General features: G+C 40.7%; 2 protein-coding genes across 3 annotated transcripts in view; one reads left to right on the top strand and one right to left on the bottom strand.

Annotated features, from left to right (window-relative positions):
- ST8SIA6 (ST8 alpha-N-acetyl-neuraminide alpha-2,8-sialyltransferase 6) overlaps positions 1–21,399 on the bottom strand; it is a 473,234-nt gene that overhangs the window by 138,248 nt on the left and 313,587 nt on the right. The gene's annotated exons all lie outside the window — the stretch shown is intronic.
- LOC307200009 (macrophage mannose receptor 1-like) overlaps positions 8,135–21,399 on the top strand; it is a 57,613-nt gene continuing 44,348 nt past the window's right edge. Inside the window, exons 1-5 of the mRNA XM_079948260.1 lie at positions 8,135–8,393; positions 13,587–13,988; positions 16,417–16,590; positions 18,203–18,367; positions 20,969–21,082. Coding sequence (XP_079804386.1) covers positions 8,333–8,393; positions 13,587–13,988; positions 16,417–16,590; positions 18,203–18,367; positions 20,969–21,082 — 916 coding nt within the window. The 5' untranslated portion in view covers positions 8,135–8,332. The remainder of the gene's footprint in view (positions 8,394–13,586; positions 13,989–16,416; positions 16,591–18,202; positions 18,368–20,968; positions 21,083–21,399) is intronic.

Genomic DNA, 21,399 nt, shown 5'->3' with positions numbered 1-21,399 from the left:
CATTTGAACATTGCTGAGAGTCCTTGCGGATTTTCTGTCTGTTCTAGCAATTAGAATGTGCTATGCTAAGTGCTGTGTGATTTTTAATTGTATTTTTATAGACATGCCACGGACCACCTGAATGAAGCTTGTGGACCACAGTTTGGGAACCTCTGAGTTTTGCCACTCCTCTTAGCTCTTGGGACCACAAATCCAAATTTCAGACACAATTGGAATGCTGAATCAGCATTCAGATCATTCTATCACATCTGCAATAGCATTAGTGGCTTGGGAAGAGCAAGATCCCAAAAATGTTGACTAGGATTGGTCCTCTAAAGCATCACCATTTTCCTGCTTACCTTGCAGAGATGCAGCATTGAGAATAACCAACACTGAACTTGAGTGACTTGCTTTTATATAATAGAATTGCACAGCATTTCTTCCAATTCTGGCTGATCCAACAGCTGGCTCTTTCTTGGTATCTACAGTGGGGATTCCAAGGTCACTGTTGACTGCTATGATACCCACTTCTTTTGTTCCAAAGCTCTTTACTCCTGCTCTTGATGTGTACCCTCCACTGTGTTATATGGTCCTAGCGTTGAATAAAGTAGACTGTTACCTTATCCCTCCAAGTGCGATTCTCATATAAGTTCAGGCCAGGGGTGGCTAACCTACGGCCCTCCAGATGTTGTCAGACTCCAGTTCACAATAGCCTCAATCAGCACGGCCAGAGGTCAGGAATGACGGGAGCTGTGGTTTAGCAGCATCTGGAGGACTGCAAGTTTCCCATTACTAGGTAGACCTTAAGAGCCTTGCTGAATGAACCAAAGGTCCATCTAGTCAAATAACCTGTTTTTATAGTCACAAATCGGATGCCTCTAGGGAAGCGAAAAGTAGGGTGGGAAGGCAAAACCTTTCCCCATTGCTATCCTCAAGCAACTGATATTCAGTGGCATATTCTCTTGCCCCTGGAGTTTGGATGTAGCTAGCATGGCTCATACTCATTGATAAAATGATCCTCCATTAGTTTGTCTTCCCTCCTTTATGCTATTTTAAGCCTAGTGGTCATCACATCTAGGACAATCTGTTCCTTAATTATGTGCTTTATTTTGTCCATCCTGAATCCTGCCAATTACTTCCAACACCTGGTATTATGAGCGAGGAACAAAAAAAATTAATGTTCTTCTCATGCAAATAATAATCTCAACCTCTCATGTCTTCCCCACCACCACCCCAGTGTATTTTTCAAAACTGAAAAGCCCCAAACACCAGTTTGGCTTCATCTGGAATCTGCTTCAATCGCATGATCATTCTGGTTGCCTTTTTTTGGTCGCATTTTCCAAATGCAGTTGTACCACGGGTCATTACAATATGGTCTGTTTTATTTTAATGATCTTACAGTTGCTGCCCACTTATTTTCATTGAGCTGTTCATCATGACCCAAAGATCTTTCAGACCCTATTAGCCTGTACATACAGCCACATGCAGCTTGTTTGCTGCAGTATGCACAACTTCATTTATATTTAACTTCACTTGCCTTATTATTGCCCATTTCCCTGTTTTGGAGATGCCCTTTTGGAGCTCTGTGCAGTCAGCTTTGTTTTTCACCATTCTAAACTGGTGTCATGTGCAAGCTTGTCCATTTCCCCCCTAATTCCAGTTCACTTAGGAACAAGTTAATTAGCACTGATTCCAGTACAGATCTTTAGAAAGTCCATATGTGTCTGTCTTGCATTTCAAAAAGTGTTCGCTTACAGTTCCTTGCTTCCTGTTTTTCAATTGATTACTAATGATAAACTTCTAGGTCCATCATATCACTTCAGATAGAGCTTTGGAGCTTCTGCCAAACTGTTGTCTAACTCATCTTTCCTCAGTGATGGTCTATGTTTATATGTGGAACAAGTAAACCCCATGGATTCTCTCTTATCCTCAGAAAAACAGCAGTCGTGATCCTTTGTCAATGACATAGTCTTCCTGTGTGTTCAGTCTAACCACAACTTAGCAGTACCCCTACCATCTGCTCTGCCTGAGGTGGGCAAGGACTCTTGGAGAAGAATATTGACGAGGACACCTGCCTGATGACTCTTGGGAGAATATCTACTAAATACAGCAAGATGGAAGACCCATAAATCACTTGTAAACATTTTTGGCTACGGAACTCAAGTAGAAGAGCTAGGAAAGACTTGCACCAGAGACCTCTGAGCCACTGCCATCTGGAGCAGGAAATACTGGTCTTGCATGGTACAAATTGTCAGGAGTGACAATTTATTGCAATATATAATAAAAACATTTTTACTTGGGTTTACTGTCGCAGTTTACTAAACAACAACCAATGTCTAAAATGCAAAATGTTAAACACATTTGCAAAATGCTATTGTTATTCTGAAACGGCATAATAAAACTATGGTCAGTATTGATGTTGAGTAGTGATTCAGTGATCTTCAGATGAAGATCTAGCTAGTGGTCTTCAGCAGCATATAAATGGCAATTAGTGGATTAAGTGCTTTAAAGTAGAATTGGATTCAGGATTGCATAATTCAGGAGTCCTGTTCTTGAAATAAAACTCATTTCTTTATGTACAAATCTTGCTTGCAGTGCCCCCACCCAATGTAAAAATACTATGAGCTAGAACCAGATCAAGTTAGTGAACTTGGGTTCCACTGAAATCAATCTCAGAACCATAGAATTGTAGATTTGGAAGGGACTCTAAGGATCATCTAGTCCTACCCGCTGCGATGCAGGAATATGTAGCTGTCCCATGCGGGGATTGAACCTGCAACCTTGGCATTACCAGCACCACACTCTAACTGAGCTATCCATAGGTCATGCTATTCACTAAGTTTCAGTGATTTCTACGGGTTCAAGTTAAGCACATAGAAAACCAGCCCAGTATTGTCTACTGAATTAGTTCAGCTCTAAATCTGGGCAAAAGCTCATCTAATTGCAATTCCTGATGTTCAGATTCAAGTCTGTGAATATGAATGCACATTTTTTTAATTAAATCTTTTAAAGATGTAATTGCAACACAATATTAGTCAGTCTCTCTTTCTAAGATGGAGCTATTGCACCATTTCTTTAAAAAACAGAACCAGCTATTATGAAATATCTTCACAGAACTTCCCCCTTGAAGGACAAAAAAAATCTTTAATAGCAGGATTTCTTGCTTTCGGGGTATTGTAAACTGCAGTGACTTTTCATTTCTAATTAAGTCTCTTAAAATTAAACTGACTCCCTCCTTCCTTGCTATCTTTCCACCAGCAGTTAAAGACTTTTAAAGATGTAATTGCAACACAATATTAGTCAGTCTCTCTTTCTAAGATGGAGCTATTGCACCATTTCTTTAAAAAACAGAACCAGCTATTATGAAATATTTTCACAGAACTTCCCCCTTGAAGGACAAAAAAAATCTTTAATAGCAGGATTTCTTGCTTTCGGGGTATTGTAAACTGCAGTGACTTTTCATTTCTAATTAAGTCTCTTAAAATTAAACTGACTCCCTCCTTCCTTGCTATCTTTCCACCAGCAGTTAAAGACTTTCTTGTTCCAACGCTTTAAGAATTGACTTATTAAAGAAAGGGCTGGTGCTGTGTTATTTTTATTGCAATGCTTTGTATGTTGAGATAGATAGATAGATAGATAGATAGATAGATAGATCGTTTTTAATGATTGCTTCCCCCCACCCAGCTATTTCTATTTTAGCTGCAAGCCGCGTTGAATCCCTGTCAGGGAAAAAGGTGGAATCTAAGTAAACATATTAATAATAAAAAAACTCAGTGGGACTTAATTTCTGAGCAAAAATGCTTAGGGTTGTTGTGTAAGACTGCAATTTTTTTACCCAGTTACATGGGAATAAGCTCCATTAAACTCAGAGAGGCTTGCAGTGTAAGGATCAATTTGCAATAAAGGAATAAACACTCCACATGCTCCATAAAAAAAATGCAGGATATTGAACCATTGCAGTTAAAAAATTTGAAGTGGATTGGTGACATTTTCCTTTGAAATAAGGGATAAATACAAAGTGTTTTGTATTCATCATTGCCTTCATTGGGTGCAGACATTTTCAGTATAAACATAAAGCTGTTTTTGTAGCTGATTGTATGCAACAGTGTCCTCTTTATGTATTCACATGACGTAAATATGTATGTTGTCCTCTAGACCCGAGCCTTAGGCACATGCATTCTTGCAAACATAGAAACATGTTATAAGCAAGCTATACTTCCAAGTGCTTATCTTGTGAACTTGCCATTTAAATTGTGCAGTCATAGCAAAGACTCCCATTTCCAAAAAAAGGACAGAGTGTGTGTGTGTGTGTGTGTGTGCACGCGCCTGACCTCTCCACCAATTTTAATTGATTTATGTCAGAGATAAGGAGGGGAGGGAATAGAAATAATAAGAAGATAAAGCATATTCCCATGTCTTTCCCAACCGCCCCAGCACATGGAAGAATACATGTTATAATGTGAACAAGATGCTGCAGCTTCTTCACCACTTGATGGGCTGCTGCAATAACAGGAAACAGGGCAGCAGGCACGCAGCAGAGGAGGAGGCTGGTGGTTTTGAGTGCCCTTTCCATTAGCTACCTCTCTTCCCTGAGAAAGGGAAATGCAGCAACAAGAGCGGAGGTTGATGGGCAGGGTGGGGTGGGAGGCAGGAGTGGAAGGGGTGTGTAGTGGACAGGTGGATTTAGCGGCGAAACCTGGAAGTAACGTGCTCTGTTACTTCCGGGTTGCCATGGAGCGCAACTCAAATGCGCTCAACCCGAAGCACATTCACCTTGAGGTATGACTGTACCAAACTCCAGCCATGGAGGAAGGAAGTGAGTGGAAGCAACTTGCTTTATTCTGCTTCATGATTTCTGCTTGCGCAATGGAACTTCCCTGCCTCCCTCTGCCTGCATCCTCTTCAAATCTGCTCTGGAGGATCAGAGGAACCCCTAAAACAGATTTAGGAAGCACACAGAGAGGAAAGCCTGTGCACATGGAACACTGAGGACGGGGCTTGTGTGAACACCCTGTCCATCTACACACCATGGGTCAGCAAACTAAGGTGCGCAGGCCAGATCAGGCCCAATTGTCTTCTGGATCTGGCCTGTGGACAGTCCGGGAATCGCTGCATGGATCACCGGTGCGCGTTCTTTCTCTCTCCCTCACACAGCTATGGCACCGCCGCATCCTCCCTCCTTCTGGCTTCTCCCCACCCTGCCTAGAGGAGGAAGGGGGCTAGGCTTTGCTGGTGCCAGCAGCAGCAGCACTTAAACGGCCGCCATTTTAAGCAGCCCCTCTCCAGAGCTCTTTTGTCATCGCCAGCCCCTGCCGCTCATAAGACACAGGTAAGCAGCCACTGGGGTTTGTGGTGCTCTTGCATCATTTCCCCCCAAAATATAGTCCAGCCCCCCACAAGGTCTGAGGGACAGTGGACTGACCTGCTGAAAAAGTTTGCTGACCCCTGGCCTACACAGTTTTAGCCCTGAAGAGGCCTCCCATCATATGTGGTCTTCTAAATGTTCCACAAATCACCAACAGAAAACACACTTGTTGAAAGATCTAAGAGAATGGATACACAGCCAGAATGTGTACACAGTCACACCAGTCAAGATCTCAAGGACAATGATAGTTGGGAATGAATTTAAAGAGGCTTTTTCCTATGTAGCAATGAGTATCATGTTTTGAATGAAAATTAAAAGAGCCTAGATGTCAATATCAACAACTGCATCAACAACCGACTGGAACACATTGTTTTCAAAACGGACAAATTTGTTGCTGGAAACGGCACCTGTTTTGTACAGTTGCCTGACCTTTCGGGTGTGTAGGCTTCCTTCCAGAGTACAGACATGTGGTGTGGCTGGAAAGGTTCATGTTGGCTTTTGTAGGTTTTGATTGGAGGCATTTTGATTGGAGGCATGTTGGTTCCCGAACATTTTGGAAGTCAAAGGACTTCTGGAATGGATTCCGTTCTACTTCCAAGGTACATCTGTACAGCTATTGAAGTTCTGGCTCCAGTTGTTAGGAGAAGCCTGATGCAAGGCTTCCCCACACAGCAAGAACTTTTTCCAAACCCCCAGGATATGGTGCACTGGGTCATTTATCTTATCAACAAGGTGCCACTTCTCGAAGGCCTACTAGAGCAGAAATCATAAACAACCCCCCCCCCCAAAAAAAAACATCTGAAATTAAAGTGGGTGGCATCTCTGTAGAAGGAGATGCATATTTGGAATTCAAAAACGGGATCTGCTCAGGTGACTCTTGTGTGTGGCAGGGAGGAGGGTTTTCATACAGGAGGAGACATTGTCTTAAGGCAGGGGTGAACAGAACAGTTCAAATAATTTTTGATCTTGAAATAGCTCTCTCTTGCAACTATTCAAAGCTGTAAACTTCAAAATCCAGATGCACCCCATAACACATGCAACTGCAAAATGCCTGGATGCCTTCTTGCATGTTTGCAACTGTGATGGCCTGCGACTCGGGCTCGGGCTCGGAACCAGAGGAGTCTCAGTCCGCACCAGATCCTTTGCCTCAGGCGGCAGCTGAACCTAGTCTGGGGCCTGATTCTGAAGAGCCCCAGTCGAGGGCGTGGGCGCCAGCCAGGTGAGTGGGAGGCAGGGGGCAAACGCCCCCCTGCTTGAGGCGGAGTCCGGCTCCCAGCCACAACCACTTCCCTCTCTTGCAGGGAGAAGAGTCTTTCCCCTGCAACAAGCACCAGCTGGGCCAAGTCAGGGGCCTGAGCCTGCCCTGGCTCCAGATGTGGGGATTACCTCGTTGCCTCCAGTTGGGCAATCACTTACAGCTGCTTCACTACCAGTTGGGTCAGGAGAGGCTGAGGCGGCCTCTGGGTTTGGTAACCCACCGACAACTCCCGAGCTGCAGCAACTAAGGTCTGAGAGAAGGAGAGACCTGAGTACTTGCAGGAGGAGTGCTCACCTTTGGGTGAGACAGGGAGGTGAGTCACCGGGGGATCAGGACCAGCCATTAACCTGACAAAGATAAAAGGCTGTAGCAGGAGCAACATTGCTGTTTGCCAGAACTTGCCTGAGACCCTGTGCCTAACCTTGCCTGGTTTCCTGCCTCGTGTCCTGCCTTGGCCCTGTCGGACTAACTCCTCGCGTTGCTCGGGTTACCCCCGGGCCCGGCACAGCAATGAATCTATTAAGGCGTTTCTCCCTCCACTTGGAGCAAATCTTCTTGCAGAGGAAAGAGCTGAAATGGCATTCTTTGTGCAACATCAAAGCCAACTTCCCTCTCCTCTGCTTTCCATTGAAGAGCTGATGGATGGAGACACAGAGGGCCAGCTGAAATCCTGGAGTGAGTGGCCCTTGGACCAGAAGCTTACTCTCTTAAGATGAGCTGGGCCAAGTTTACATAAGTACTTTAAAGGTTTAAACCTGCACTTTGAAAATAGTGCATAGACATACTCTGGATGCTTGCTGACTGCAACAGGTTTCTGTTATAAATCCAGGAAGTAAAATGCATCTGAGGAGCGCAGACTAGCTTTGGGGGCAAAGGACAGGCTGTGTGGCACACATAGCTCTGCCTAGTTTCTGCCCCATAGTCTTTGCCACCTGAGGCAACTACCTCTCTGTGCCTGATGATATGGGGTGGCACTTGTCTTGATTTGTATTCATTTGCTGTTCTTGATAGCTCTGGTGTTTTGCTGAGTTCCTGTTATTTCTTTTTTAAGACTAATTATTCCAATCTTCCCCCTTGAAGACAGGAACCACTGTGGGATGTTCAATATTGCTTTAAGCTGTTTTATAATGCTACATGAAGGGCTGCATCTAGGAATGAGTCAACATAATAAAGTCCATTTTGAGGCATTTCTATTTAAATATGTTTTTGTTTTAAATTACATTGATTTTACATGTTGAAGTTTGGCTTCATATGTTGAAATGCAAGATAGAAATAAGAAATAAAAATTAACACGTACAGGCAAAACAATCACAACAAGTAGAAAAGCATAAGACACACACACACACACACACAAAATTCTTGGAGACATTTGATGAGCCAATCTGTTTCCCACACACAACTGAGGCATTCCCAGAAAAAAAATAATAATGCTGAGCATTCATCACTTTATCACCTGCCATTCTGTGGAAGCTCTTCCTTCCTTTTTCCTTCAGCGGTGAAATTAGCTTAGAGAAGCAAAGTCTGAACGGTGAATTCCTGTTATTTCACAATGCCCTGTGTGGCAGGGCATTTCCTTATCATTAGGCAACCAGAATGCACTCCCTCAACTATAAGTTCTCAGAAATGAACACAGTTTTCCTCCTTGCTGGCTTCAACAAGATCTACTACAAAAGGGAAACCTTGTATGGCGCATTCTGGCGGAAGGGAAGACAGTAGTAAACTCGCGTAAAATGCCTGTTTCTTTGCTTCTGGTTTTCCTTTCCTTACAACATTGTGTTTTTTCGCTAGTAGGTAAGTTCCAATCAGTTCTTTGCCAAGAATGGGGCTTGGCCAAAAATGGGGCAAGAATGGGGCTTGCAAGTCTGATTTCTATTTTGGATCATTAAAACAATTATACAAATACTGTATATATTTAGTATAGTGACTGGAACTGCATGCTGAGTGTTACGAGAGAGTTGTAATCTGGTTCGGCATGTGCAAACAGCCCAACTGGGTTTTTCCTGCTGCTTGGTGTTTTGACTTTCCAAATTAGGTTTATTGAGGCTAACTGCAGCTGTCAGTTTTGATGTGCAAGTTTCATACCTGAATTAACAATTGCAAGGTTGAAATAGTCAGTTGTTGTTGCTGTGAGTGCAGAATATATTGAATGCTTCTCCATGTTGCATAATATTCAGATGCAAAGTTGAAAATAAAACTAGCTCATGCTTTTACCTAATTGTTGTAAATCAATACACATAAAAATGCAATAAATAAATTAGGACTGAGGATGTAATTTTGGGCACCTGGCAATGTACTGGTTTTACGTACAAGTCTGTCTCTTTGCGGGGGGGCGGGGCGGGTTAGCTTTGAAGGCAAGAATAGTTCATTTTTCATGTGACTAGCTGCTTAGTACATCAGATGCCCTGGCCTATTCACACATTTAGTTGCATGCAGCACACTAATGTGCAGCAGGAGCTGTGGGCTATACTTCTGACCCTTATACTAAATTTTTGCGTTGATCATGAATTCCTGAAAAGAGAATCTCTGCATTGATTGAGTGATTATTTAATTTCTGTACAGCTTAATATATTAAAAATATCTATGAGCAGTGTACAGAAAACTGAAGCAACAGACAACTTTTTTTAAAAAAACAACTACAAAAATACACAGATACATATTAAAATGTTACATTAATAGCATGTTACTAATATATAAAAATCAGTATCAGTTCAGTATTTTCCTTCTGGCACACCCTCCGGGTTCTCACCCAGGATCCAAACAAACTCTCAGCTCATCCACAAAAGCCTTACGAAGAGTAGGGTTCCTGGAAAGAGCAAACATCATCCTAGCCTTTCACACAAGGCTTGCTTTTTATGGGCAGGCACAAAGTGGATGGTACTTCCTCAGGCTGTCCATTCAGCTGTAGTCTCCACACCCAGTTCCAGGTACAGCAGGTTTGTTGAGTTTCCCAGGGGGTCCAAATGAGGGAAAAAGGACACCCTCCACTCACAGCTCTCAGACCCTCCAAGTCTCCCTATTTTCCAGGGACATCCTTGATTTAGTGAAGCCACTCCCAGTTTCTGATTTGATTGAATGTCCCACTTTTCCTTAGGATGTCCCTATTTTCATTAGAAAAATGTTGGAAGGTATGGAGTTATCCGACCCCTGAGCCGTCTGAAGGCAATCCTGTATAGCAATGACGGCCAAACTTGGCCCTCCAGCTGTTTTGGGACTACAATTCCCATCAACCCTGACCACTGGTCCTGTTATCTAGGGATGGTGGGAGTTGTAGTCCAAAAACAGCTGGAGGGCCAAGTTTGGCCATCACTGCTGTATAGGGAAGTTTTTAAAATGTTTAATTTTTAAAATGTTTTTATATATGTTGGAAGCTGCCCAGAGTGGCTGGGGCAACCCAGTAAGATGTGTGGGGTTTAAATAGTAAAATTATCATTATGGAATGGGACGTCCCTATTTTCATCGAAGAAATGTTGGAGGGTATGAGCTCTTTCTTCACCCTCCAGCCAGTATGGTGTAGTGGTTAAGAGCGGTAGACTCGTAATCTGGTGAACTGGGTTCGCGTCTCCGCTCCTCCACATGCAGCTGCTGGGTGACCTTGGGCTAGTCACACTTCTCTGAAGTCTCTCAGCCCCACTCACCTCACAGAGTGTTTGTTGTGGGGGAGGAAGGGAAGGAGAATGTTAGCCGCTTTGAGACTCCTTAGGGTAGTGATAAAGCAGGATATCAAATCCAAACTCCTCTTCTTCTTCTCTTCCTCCTCCTTCTCCAGCTGCTCCAGATAGAACCCAAAGGATGAGAAAAGTTGCATGGGCAGCCACTCTATGCAAGCAGGACACCTGGCCAACCAGGTGTTTTACTTGTATGGAGCCCCTAGGCATGAGCAGATCCTTACAAGAAGGATCCCTTCCTTGGAGCTCCATGCTCAACACAGGAAGCCCCATGCTCAACAGGGGTGCCATATCAGGGATGGAGCTTGAGCTTGTGACTCTATTCTGGCTGCTATGCTACCCTACCTGCCTTAAATTTGTAGGGTTTTCAAACTATGGCTCAGTCCTGCTGCTTTATTTTAGTAGCTGCATCTGCAGCAAGATACTGTGTTGGGATTGGTAGTTTGCTGTTTTGTATCCTTTAGAATGGGCTCTCCAGATGTTGTTGGACTCCAACGCCCATCACCCCCAGCCAGCATGGCTAAGGAACAGGAATTATGGGAGCTGTAGTTCAGCAACATTGGTAGGCCTGCCGGTTCCCCATCCCTGCTTTATATGCTACTGCTCATTCCTGTCCAGAGTTGTTTCCTTTCTCTGGGGTTCTCATTATTTCTGTTTTCCAGCTTGTGATTCTTTTTTACAAGAAGTCTTCATGAAAGTTCAACATTTTAGTGCTTATTTCCTCTAATAACTTGTCTGTGCAGTTTTGTCTAATGTACATATTTTAGCAAAGCATATTTCCCTAACATTTATATTTTCCCTAATATAACACATTTTTAATGTTGCTTTCAATAATACTTGCATTTTATGCAGTTTACATACATTTTCGTAAACATTAGATGGCCAAAGAACTGCATTGCAACATTCAGAGAGATTTGTGAATTTCAAAGCATGGCTGTGTTTCAATTCACATATTATTTATTTCATAAAATTTATACTCCATTTGACTGTAAAATATATCTGAAAGAGCATCTCCACCCCCAGCGTCCAACTCGGACACTGAGGTCTAGCTCTGAGGGCCTTCTGGTGGTTCCCTCACTGTGAGAAGTGAAGCTACAGGAAACCAGGCAGAGGGCCTTCTCGGTAATGGCGCCCACCCTGTGGAACAGTCCCCCATTAGATGTTGAGGAGATAAACAGCTACGTGATTTTTAAAAAGCAAGCATCTGAAGGCAGCCTTGTTCAGCATTTGGTGTTTAGTGTTTGATGTTGTATTGTGCTTTTACTATTTTTTGTTGGGAGCTGCCCAGAGTGGCAACCCACTCAGATGGGTGGCATACAAATAATAAATTATCATCATAATCATTTTTACAAAATAATAAAAAGCGATTTACAAAGATTATTTCAAAAAGTGAGAAATAGGTAGATTCACCTTTAAATGTGAACTGAATTGAATTCCCCATTCAGTTTGCTTCTTATTTTTCCTCACATCTCTAGTTCCAGTTCCTTCAACAGATGAAGCACAGAGTTAAGCAAAATAAAGGGACAGAACAGAGATGGGGAAGTTATGACTCTCCCAAAAGTGTTGAATTCCAACTCCCGTCAGCCCTAGTCAGCATGGCCAATGGACAGGGATTGTGGGAGCTGTCATTCAACAACAGCAGGAGGGCCACAGGTCCTTCCACCCCTGGAATATGGCATGCAGCAGGCAGAGCAGGGAAAGGAACCTGTTGCCCCCCTGTTGTTGGATTATAGCTCCCATCAGGAAAAAAAAGAAGAAGCCTATGCTCACTGGGACAATCTTAAACATAGCTTGTTTTGTTGAGGAATACAAATGATCCTTCTTTGGAAGCTATAAACAATGGACAACATAAACACATTAAAAAATGGCATTAGTTACATTCATACTTCAATGCACATGCATGACAAGTCCAAAATCTCAAAAGCACATTTGAATCTTATGCTTAAAAATTTCTTCACATATTTGTGTTGTGACCATAGGAAATGTCTAATATCTGTTTCAACAATATAAAAAAAATACAACTGCAGGTATGCAGTCTAGATCCAAATGTATAAATATGTTTTTTAAGCACGTGGTTCAAATATTCTGTCTTAGTTCCAGCAACTGTGGAAAAGTTTTACCCTTTTTTTTAAAAAAAAAAAAAAAACAATGTTTCAATTAGTAGTAACCTTTTCTTTTTTTTCCACCTTGTTCTCGACTTCCCCTAAAAGTATTTAGGAAGAATTTGCAAGCATTGCACATACTAGTTTACAAAAACGCAGAGCAATTGTTAGCACAACAATATAGTAAAAGACTTTATCACCGTTGGTGATAATTGTACATTTCCTTGTATTGTCTGTAAGGAAAACTGACTGATAAACTGCAAGGGTTTGTGTCTCCAGTACTCATCAACTTTATGCTGCTTCCTAATGGGTTGGAAGCCAAGGAGGACAAGAGGAAGAAACCAGCTTCTAGATAAGTGTCGGTCAGCTTTTTCACTGAAACAAAAAAAAAACATTCATTTCCAGTTTGCAGAAGAGCTAGCCATTGCATCTTAAAACAATTGTGGAGCCATCTATTTGGCATGTGGGTGTGTGGGTGTATGTGTATATGTGTGTGTGTGTGTGTGTGTGTATAACAAATTTATTTATTTGATTTTACATATTAAAATTTACAATCATACCACAACACCTTCCATAAATACAAGATTCCCATGAATCTCTGGACTTCCCTCCTCCCCTCTGTGGGTCCCGTTATTAAACATTTTCTGCTGCATCTTTATAGTAATCCAGATCTTTTCATATCTCCATTGTATCAACAGTTCTCATTACATTACAAGTGTTATTGCAGTCCCACTAACGATTTTATTTGTTTACAGTGGTCTCCAAGGTAAATTATAAATTTTGGCATAGTCCAGCAACTTGACCTGTCATTCTTCTCTGGTAGGGACTTTGTCTTCTTTCCAACTCTGGGCTAGCAGCATCTGCACAGCTGCTGTTGCATACATAAATAATCTCTTCTGATCCCTTAAGATTTTGGCACCTAGAATTCCTAATAGAAAAGCTTCTGGGTTTTTTGTAAAAGTTATTTTAAACTTTTTTTCCAGTTCATTATATATCATTTCCGAGAATGCTCTCTCTCTCCTTTAAACACTTTCATAGAGCTTTGACAGATCTGTTGGAGAGATCACACTGAGCCCTAATAGCTGTGTTTTGTATTCACTCCATATTAATGTGCAAATCTGGTTCAAGGGCTTCTTGAATCAGATTTCTGCTTGTGATACACATGACTAGTTGGTCTTCTGTGCCATAGAACTTACATTTTTTGTTTTTGGTTACAGATACCAGCAAATTTTTAATATATAACGAAAACCACAACCTTTGTGTTCATGTACAGTCTGCAAGCTATGTCACTACCAGTACTTGCAACCATGAAAGCGATGAACAAAAATTTAGATGGATTTCCAGCCACCAGCTGATGAGCGTGTCTTTGAAGTTATGTTTTGGAGTATCTTCAAAGGTTGACTGGACACCAGTTACTCTGTACCCATGTGACTCAACAAGCGATCTCCAGCGATGGGAATGCAAAAATGACACACTTTTCGCCATCCAAGGAGCAGATCTGCATTTCAACTATGGCAACAGAAATGAAAAAAGAATTATGCTGTACCGGGGATCTGGCGGATGGAGTCGGTGGAAGGTCTATGGAACCAGAGACGATTTGTGCTCCCGGGGCTATGAAGGTAAATTTTCCTGGTTGTTGTTTCATTTTCCTTCTGAGTTGGCTACTTGAATCTTTAGTCATGTTGTTATATAAGCCAACAACCCAGCCAGATGGCTGGGGTATAAATAATAAATTATTATTATAATGCACAGAACTAAGAGCCCATACAAATAAAGTAACTTGCCCCTTTAGAGGTTTGTCATCCTAGGACAGGGCTGCTATACATCAAGTCAATCAAAAAGTGGCTTCCTTAAAAAAGCTCAACAACTAGGATAGCATAATTATCCAAATTGTCCCAATAGGCAAGGTGAATTTAGCCACACATCGAATGCCTAAGTATAATGAAATGCCAAGCTGTAAGATCATTTCTGTCAGAATAGGCAACAAATGGTCACAGCAAGGGTAGCCAACATGGTGACCTCCAAATATCGCTAGACTACAACTCCCATCTGCCACAGTCAACCCAATTGGTTGATGGCCAGTGGCCAGCTAGGATGAGAGTTGGGGTCGAGCAACACCTGAAGTGTGGGTACCCCTGAGTTAGAGCATGACTCAATTGCCGTGTCCAATTATATGAACAATAGATAACATCTAGGGTAAGGCAGAACCAACGTGCAAATATGCAGTTGTGGAGATGTTCAAAATGTTATTAATTCCCTTTTTAAAAAGAAAAGCAAAGCACAGATGGATAGCTGTCTGTCATGGATGCTTTAGCTGAGGTCCCTGCTTTGGACTAGATGACCCTTGGGATCCCTTCCCCTCCACAATTCTATGAAACCTCTACCCAATTTAATATTTGCAAGTGATGCCAGGTTTGCACTTGGATGTGTCATTGAGGGGAAGTGCTCAGACAGTTCCTCTACTTTGTGACATCTCGGTGTCAACCTCAGGTTTATGAACCAGGGCATCCCAGCCAGTAACCATGACAACACGGAGACAGGAAGAGCATCCAAGCCATATTCAGTCATCCTCTCTTTTCCCTGCCTCGCCGCACCCTCTTCATGTGATTATGAACTGTAGCCTAGCTCCCTCCCACACATCCCCGTCAATAATAATAATAATGATGATAATAATAATAATAATAATAATAATAATAATAATAATAATAATAATTTATTTATACCCCACCCATCTGGCTGGGCTTCCCCAGCCACTTTGGGTGGCTTCCAACAAAATATTAAAATACAGTAATCCATCAAACATTAAAAGCTTCCCTAAACAGGGCTGCCTTCAGATGTCTTCTAAAAGTCCAGCCCTAGGGGAGAAGATTATTTCCCTCTCAGATTATTCACTTCTATACCTTTTTCCAGAATGTGGAATAAAGTGAAGGGATATAAGCATAAATAAAGAGCGAGCGAGCGAGCAAACAAACAAACAAACAAACAAACAAACAAATGAAATGAAATGAAATGAAATGAAATGTCTCCCTCTAGCCTGCCTGTCTCTGGTTTTGAACTAGGGCAAGGAGGCATGTTTGAAATAATAAAAAACCTCTAAAAATAAAAGAAATAAGAATATTGAACACAGATAGGATATTCAGGCCTATAACGGTATGTTTGCTTGCTAGTTGGGTTGCATAGGCATCTGTAGACTGCCTTCCTACGTATGAGCTTTGCACACTTTGCTCTAAACCATTTCTGGCACTATCCCATTTTTGTGGAATAGCTTTTTACATTTGCCAAACTGCTTTAGTCTTTTTATCTCTGTGAAAATGCTGTAAAGTAAGAGTCGGCGGAAGAAGACTGGAAGAAATTTAAAGACTACTTACAGAAATATTGTAAAATTAATGAATGTTAGAATGATGTTGGACAGAAATTAAGTGGTTTCCAGCTGTAATGCTTAAGAGATATGAAAAAAAGGTTTAGAAATAAGTAAAAACTAATGGTGAGGATTTGCTGAACTAACAATTTGAATTGGAATACAAGAAAGGAAGGTATGAGGAGGTCTGGAAAATAAGTTAAAAGAAAATAAGTAACGGAAATTCTATGTGTTTTTAATTATTTTTGTATTTTTGTATTTTTGTTATTTTTTCTTTTTATTTTACATTGTATTATTTTTTGAAAACTTTAATAAATATTCTATAAAAAAAAAAGAAAATGCTGTAAAGTAGACCACGATACAATTTGAGCCAAACAACAAAGAGAACAGTGCTTGTATCAAAGACTAAGTAAGGTATTAAAGATGAACAAATTTATTATGGCATTAGTGGGGGTTTTTAGGTTAAAGTCTTCTTCAGGTGCATCATTTTGATAATCCACAAAAGTTTATGGAATAATGCACCTGCTAGCTTCTAAAGTATTACACAATTATTCTTCCGTGTCTGCTGTAAGCCATGGCTAGTTGGCTAACACTTTGTCTTAAAGTATAGCAGAGTAATGGTATACTTGATTACTTTATTACTGGTTCTTTTATTGCTTTTACACTTTTCTCTTCCTCTTTCTTTCCAGACATGTTCACTCTGATCGGCAATGCCAATGGAGCACCATGTGTATTCCCTTTCCAGTATGATGGTAACTGGTACGCAGAGTGTACAAATGCTGGCAGGTCCGATGGCTGGCTGTGGTGTTCAACTACTAGAAACTATGATACAGACAAGAAATATGGCTTTTGCCCACTGAAATGTAAGTTCTGTAGTTCTTTCTTAAGCCTGGATCATGAAATGGATCACTATCTAAGGCCGTTTACACACCATATATTTAAAGTACAGTTGCACCTTGGTTGTCAAACGGAATCCGTTCCGGAAGTCGGTTCAGCTTCCGAAAAGGTTCAACGACCAAGGCGTGGCTTCCAATTGGCTTCAGGAGCTTCCTGCACTCAAATGGAAGCCACAGACGTTGTGTCAGACGTTCGGCTTCCAAAGAACGTTTGCAAACCAGAACACCTATTTCCGGGTTTGCTGTGTTTGGGAGCCAAAACATTCGAGTCGCAAGTCGTTTGGGATCCAAGGTACGACTGTACATTGTTTCTCCCAAAGAACCTTGAGAACTGTTGTTTACATCATGGAGCTGTGATTCCCAGCACCGTTAACAAACTCTAGTTCCATGATTCCTTGGTGGAAGTTTTGTGCCTTAAATATATGGCTAAATGTGGATGGCTAAAACCACTATTTTAATTGATCATTTAGTCAATAAAACATACATAAATGTGCATATTATTGAACTGTGAAGATAGGCAACTTTTCTGAAAAGGCCAGGGATGTAATGATTTAACAAACCTTTTTTTGAGTTTTATTTATTAACGTTCTTATGTTACATAGGTAAACATTATCATATTACATCACAAGGCTTATTATAATATAATTTTCAGCATGTATATAAAGTTTATATACAAAATTTATATACCTAAAGAAAAGAAACAAGGACAAAAAAGTATTCCAAAATCATATATGTGCCAACACTTTGGACTTCCTGTCTATCCCATTATATATTCCTTTTTTTACAAATGAATATGATTTAACAAATATTAACTGCTTGTTCCTGCCGGGGTCCTGACTGGAGCTAGGGTGTCCTTGTGCCTGTTATCTGCAATTGGAGAAAAGCTTCCATTGTGGATAGCAAGCGTGGGGGGAATGTGGCAATTTCTATCAGGACCATGGTGTGGGCAAAGGGTTAAAAGTCAATGCCTTTAACAAAAAGAAAAGAAACACATAAAGGCAAAATCAAAGAAGATCACATGTCTGACTGTCCCAATGTCAAAACTCTGTATTTTTCTACAGAGCCCTAGAACAACTCAGGAGGAATTTTCCTATGAATTTTAGCACTATATTATTACAGTCCCACCGCTTGGAGTCGCATTGTAGCTTGTCATTGCATTTAGATATATATATATATATATCTTTATTGATGTTTAAAGCAGAAAGATAACAGCTAAAACTAACAGGAATGGCCAAACCTATAGATCCAGCCAGCTCAGAAAGCGGTCTGTGTCACTGAGTAGAAGCAATTCACAAACTGTCTGACCACAGGAGGTGAAGATTTGACAGAACCATCCAGACAGAAACAGTAAAATATTATTATATACTTTAGATATCCATTGTTTGAGAGGGCATGTCCAAACAAAGCAGAAGTCACCTACCACAAATGGGGTGTTTCTGAAGTCCCTTAGTTCAGTTCTGAAAATAGTTATAAGTCTATGTTAATTTCAGGACTATGGATTCAGACTTTATAAGTAAATAATGCTTCTTTCATTTTGTCGTAATGAACATTGGAAGCCTGTCTTTATTTCCCCCTGTAGCTGACGGAATGGACAAGCTGTGGAATACAGACCATTTGACCAATGTTCAGTACCAGATAAACTCAAACGCTGCTCTAACTTGGTACCAAGCGAGTAAAAGTTGTCAGCAACAAGGTGCACGTTTGTTGGGAATTACTGAGTTACATGAGCAAATGTACCTAACAGGTAAGTTATCCATGTGCATGGATATTTTGTAGCATGTCATATATTATATCCCAAATAAATTAAAGTGAAAGACTTGAAAGTTGCACAACAGAACTTGCATTATCCCCCTTCTTGATCTCTCTGCATTAACAGGTGCATAGATCTTATGCTTCTACTATGCCTGTCCGTTTGTCTTTATGACTGAGAACTCTGAAAAAGCAGGATTCCCCTGCGGGATTGGCTCCATTATTATCAAATAATGGAGGCATATAATCTGGACAAAAAAATTGGCTTCCAGGTGGAAAAATCAAAATTGGAAATAGAGCTGTTAGATCCCAAAAGATCCCAAAACTTGTCAAGAATGTATAACTTGCTGTTGGAATGGAACACTCAGGATGAAACGGTGAAATCAGCTATGGTTAAATGGGCACAGGATGTTGGACATAATATTATGATGGCTGACTGGGAACAGTTATGGACCACAGGTATGAAATTTACGGCGTGTAATGCCTTAAGAGAGAATATAATGAAAATGATTTACAGGTGGTACATGACACCAGTCAAGCTTGCAAAAATTTACCATTTGCCCGATAATAAATGTTGGAAATGTAAAGAGACTGAAGGCACATTCTTTCACCTTTGGTGGACATGCCCAAGGATTAAGACTTTCTGGGAAATGATCTACAATGATTCTCCTGGGCATGGTCGGCCAATTGGTGCCAAAGAAGGATAGAACTTTCTTTATGTATACTACAACAGCAGCAAGAATACTTATTGCAAAGTACTGGAAGACACAAGATCTACCCACCCGGGAAGAATGGCAGATGAAGGTGATGGACATCATGGAACTGGCGGAAATGACTGGCAGAATCCGAGACCAGGGAGAAGAGTCGGTGGAAGAAGATTGGAAGAAATTTAAAGTTTATTTACAGAAACATTGTAAAATTAAGGAATGTTAGAAGGAGGCTGGAATGAAGTTATGTGGCTTTAGCAGAAATATTATAAATGATTAAGTAAAAATAGATTGTTAATGGATGAAAGGAGGAAAGGTAAAGTTACATTATATTAAGATAAATTATAGGATAAAAATTGGGAAAGTTACATTTTATTAAGATAAATTATAAAATAAAAATTGGGAAAGATGGAAAGGATTTGCTGAAATAGCTAACCGAACTAGAATACAAAAAAGGGAGGTGCGGGGATGTCAAGGAAACAAGTAAATGAAAGATAAGTTATGGGAAGGTTCGTTGTGTTTTTTAACTGTTTCTATTTTTCTGTTTTTCTGTTTTTTATAATTTTCTTTCTTTCTTCCTTTTTTTCTATTCTCTTCTTTCTTTATTGTGATGTGTTGTTAAGTTTTTGTTTAGCTTGGAATTATCTCTTTCTCTTTTTGTAACATTTAAAACTTTAATAAATATTTTTTTTTTTTAAAAAAAAAGCAGGATTCCCAATTGCACAGAAAGAAGTGTAGCTATATAGTTCGGCTGGTTAGTGTGTGGTGCTGATAATGCCAAGGTTGCAGGTTTGATCCCCGGATGGGACAGCTGCCTATTCCTGCATTTCAGGGGGTTGGACTAGATGACCCTCAGGGTCCCTTCCAACTCTTCAATTCTATGATTCTATATAATATCTAGACATGAACACAATAAGCTGAATGTGCGAAGGCTGAGAGTGGCGATGGCACTTCTAAGTTTTCTGCCTCCCCTGTGTGCAAGGTAACATTTGAAAAGTGATCTTGTAGCTTTGCTTCATAAATGTCAAAAGCAAGCTCTCCTGCTTAAGAATCCTACTTTTGCACTGCCTTATCACAGCAATGAAGAAATTTAAACTCATGCACCCAAACTATAGAGTCTTGTTTGTTGCTTTTTTCAAAAAAAAATAATTATTCATTTTATAACACAAATAAACACAAAGAGAAAAACAAACAATACAAACAAATTCTTGTCTTATTCTTATTTTTTCTAAACCTTGTTAGGTGGGCTTGTTTGTTGCTTGACTGTCTTGCACATACTGAGCAACCGATTTGCATTCACAAGGAACTATTTGCTCAAGCCTCTTTTCACATTTTCAATTTCAATGTGAAACGATCAGATTTATTGCTTAATCTGTGAAAACAGATGCCCCAGTCCAAACTGCCAATGTTTCATACTCTCTGCTGTGGGAGTCACACTTCCTGACACCAGATATGTAGGAACAGGTTGTGGAGATTTAGTGGTGAGCCAAAAGTACTTTGCACATTTTAAATTTTACTTCATGTATTTGATCACCACAATCCAGGAGAGTGGGTGCATGAGACTGATTGCAAATGCTTATTTTCTGCAAGAACTTGGCTCCATCTTGTCTGGTTCTTCTTGTCGTAACCATGAAAGGCAGGTCTAGAAGTAGACTTACCAAATTCAGTAAGGTGTTGTTGTGCCCACAAAGTAAACTTTTGGCAGATGGTGCTTCTCCCTTCTTAATGCTGCAGTGGTAAAATAAGTTTTCGATTGCTGAAATTCTCCTTCACTCTGCAACTTTGATGCTCATCCTTACCCACTTACCGGTACCTGTAATTACTACTGCCTGTTGTGGAGTCCGCATTCCTGAGACTGATACCTTGCTGTGTTTTGCATGCTCATTTAGGGTTAACTTCCACTTTGACTACTGAACTCTGGTTTGGTCTTAACAGTTTGGACTCCAACCGTGGATGGCAATGGAGTGGTGGCCATCCTTTCAGATACCTAAACTGGGCACCAGGTAATCACTGTTGTTTGGGTGTTTATATATTCTAAATGCATTTGTCTTTTCAATTTTCCTCATATCTGTTAGTTTTCCCTCTTTTTTTGCAGTAGAGAACAACATCAACAGCAAAAAAACACACAATTTCAAATGTCCCTTCCCCACTAAGAGTGCAATTCATGATGCCCCATTTCATCTTCTCATCCTGAAATTTTTGTTTAGATATCCAAAACATGTGTTCTTGGGTCCAATATGCTATGGCCTTCCAGATATGTTTAGCTATACATACCATCATCCTATCACTGGCCATGATGACTTGTGAGGAATCATTCATA

The sequence above is a fragment of the Podarcis cretensis genome (genome assembly GCF_951804945.1).
Source record: "Podarcis cretensis genome assembly, chromosome: 12".
NCBI lineage: Eukaryota > Metazoa > Chordata > Lepidosauria > Squamata > Lacertidae > Podarcis > Podarcis cretensis.
The sequence above is the reverse complement of the archived record's forward strand: the minus strand, read 5'-3'. Positions and strand labels throughout refer to the sequence as shown.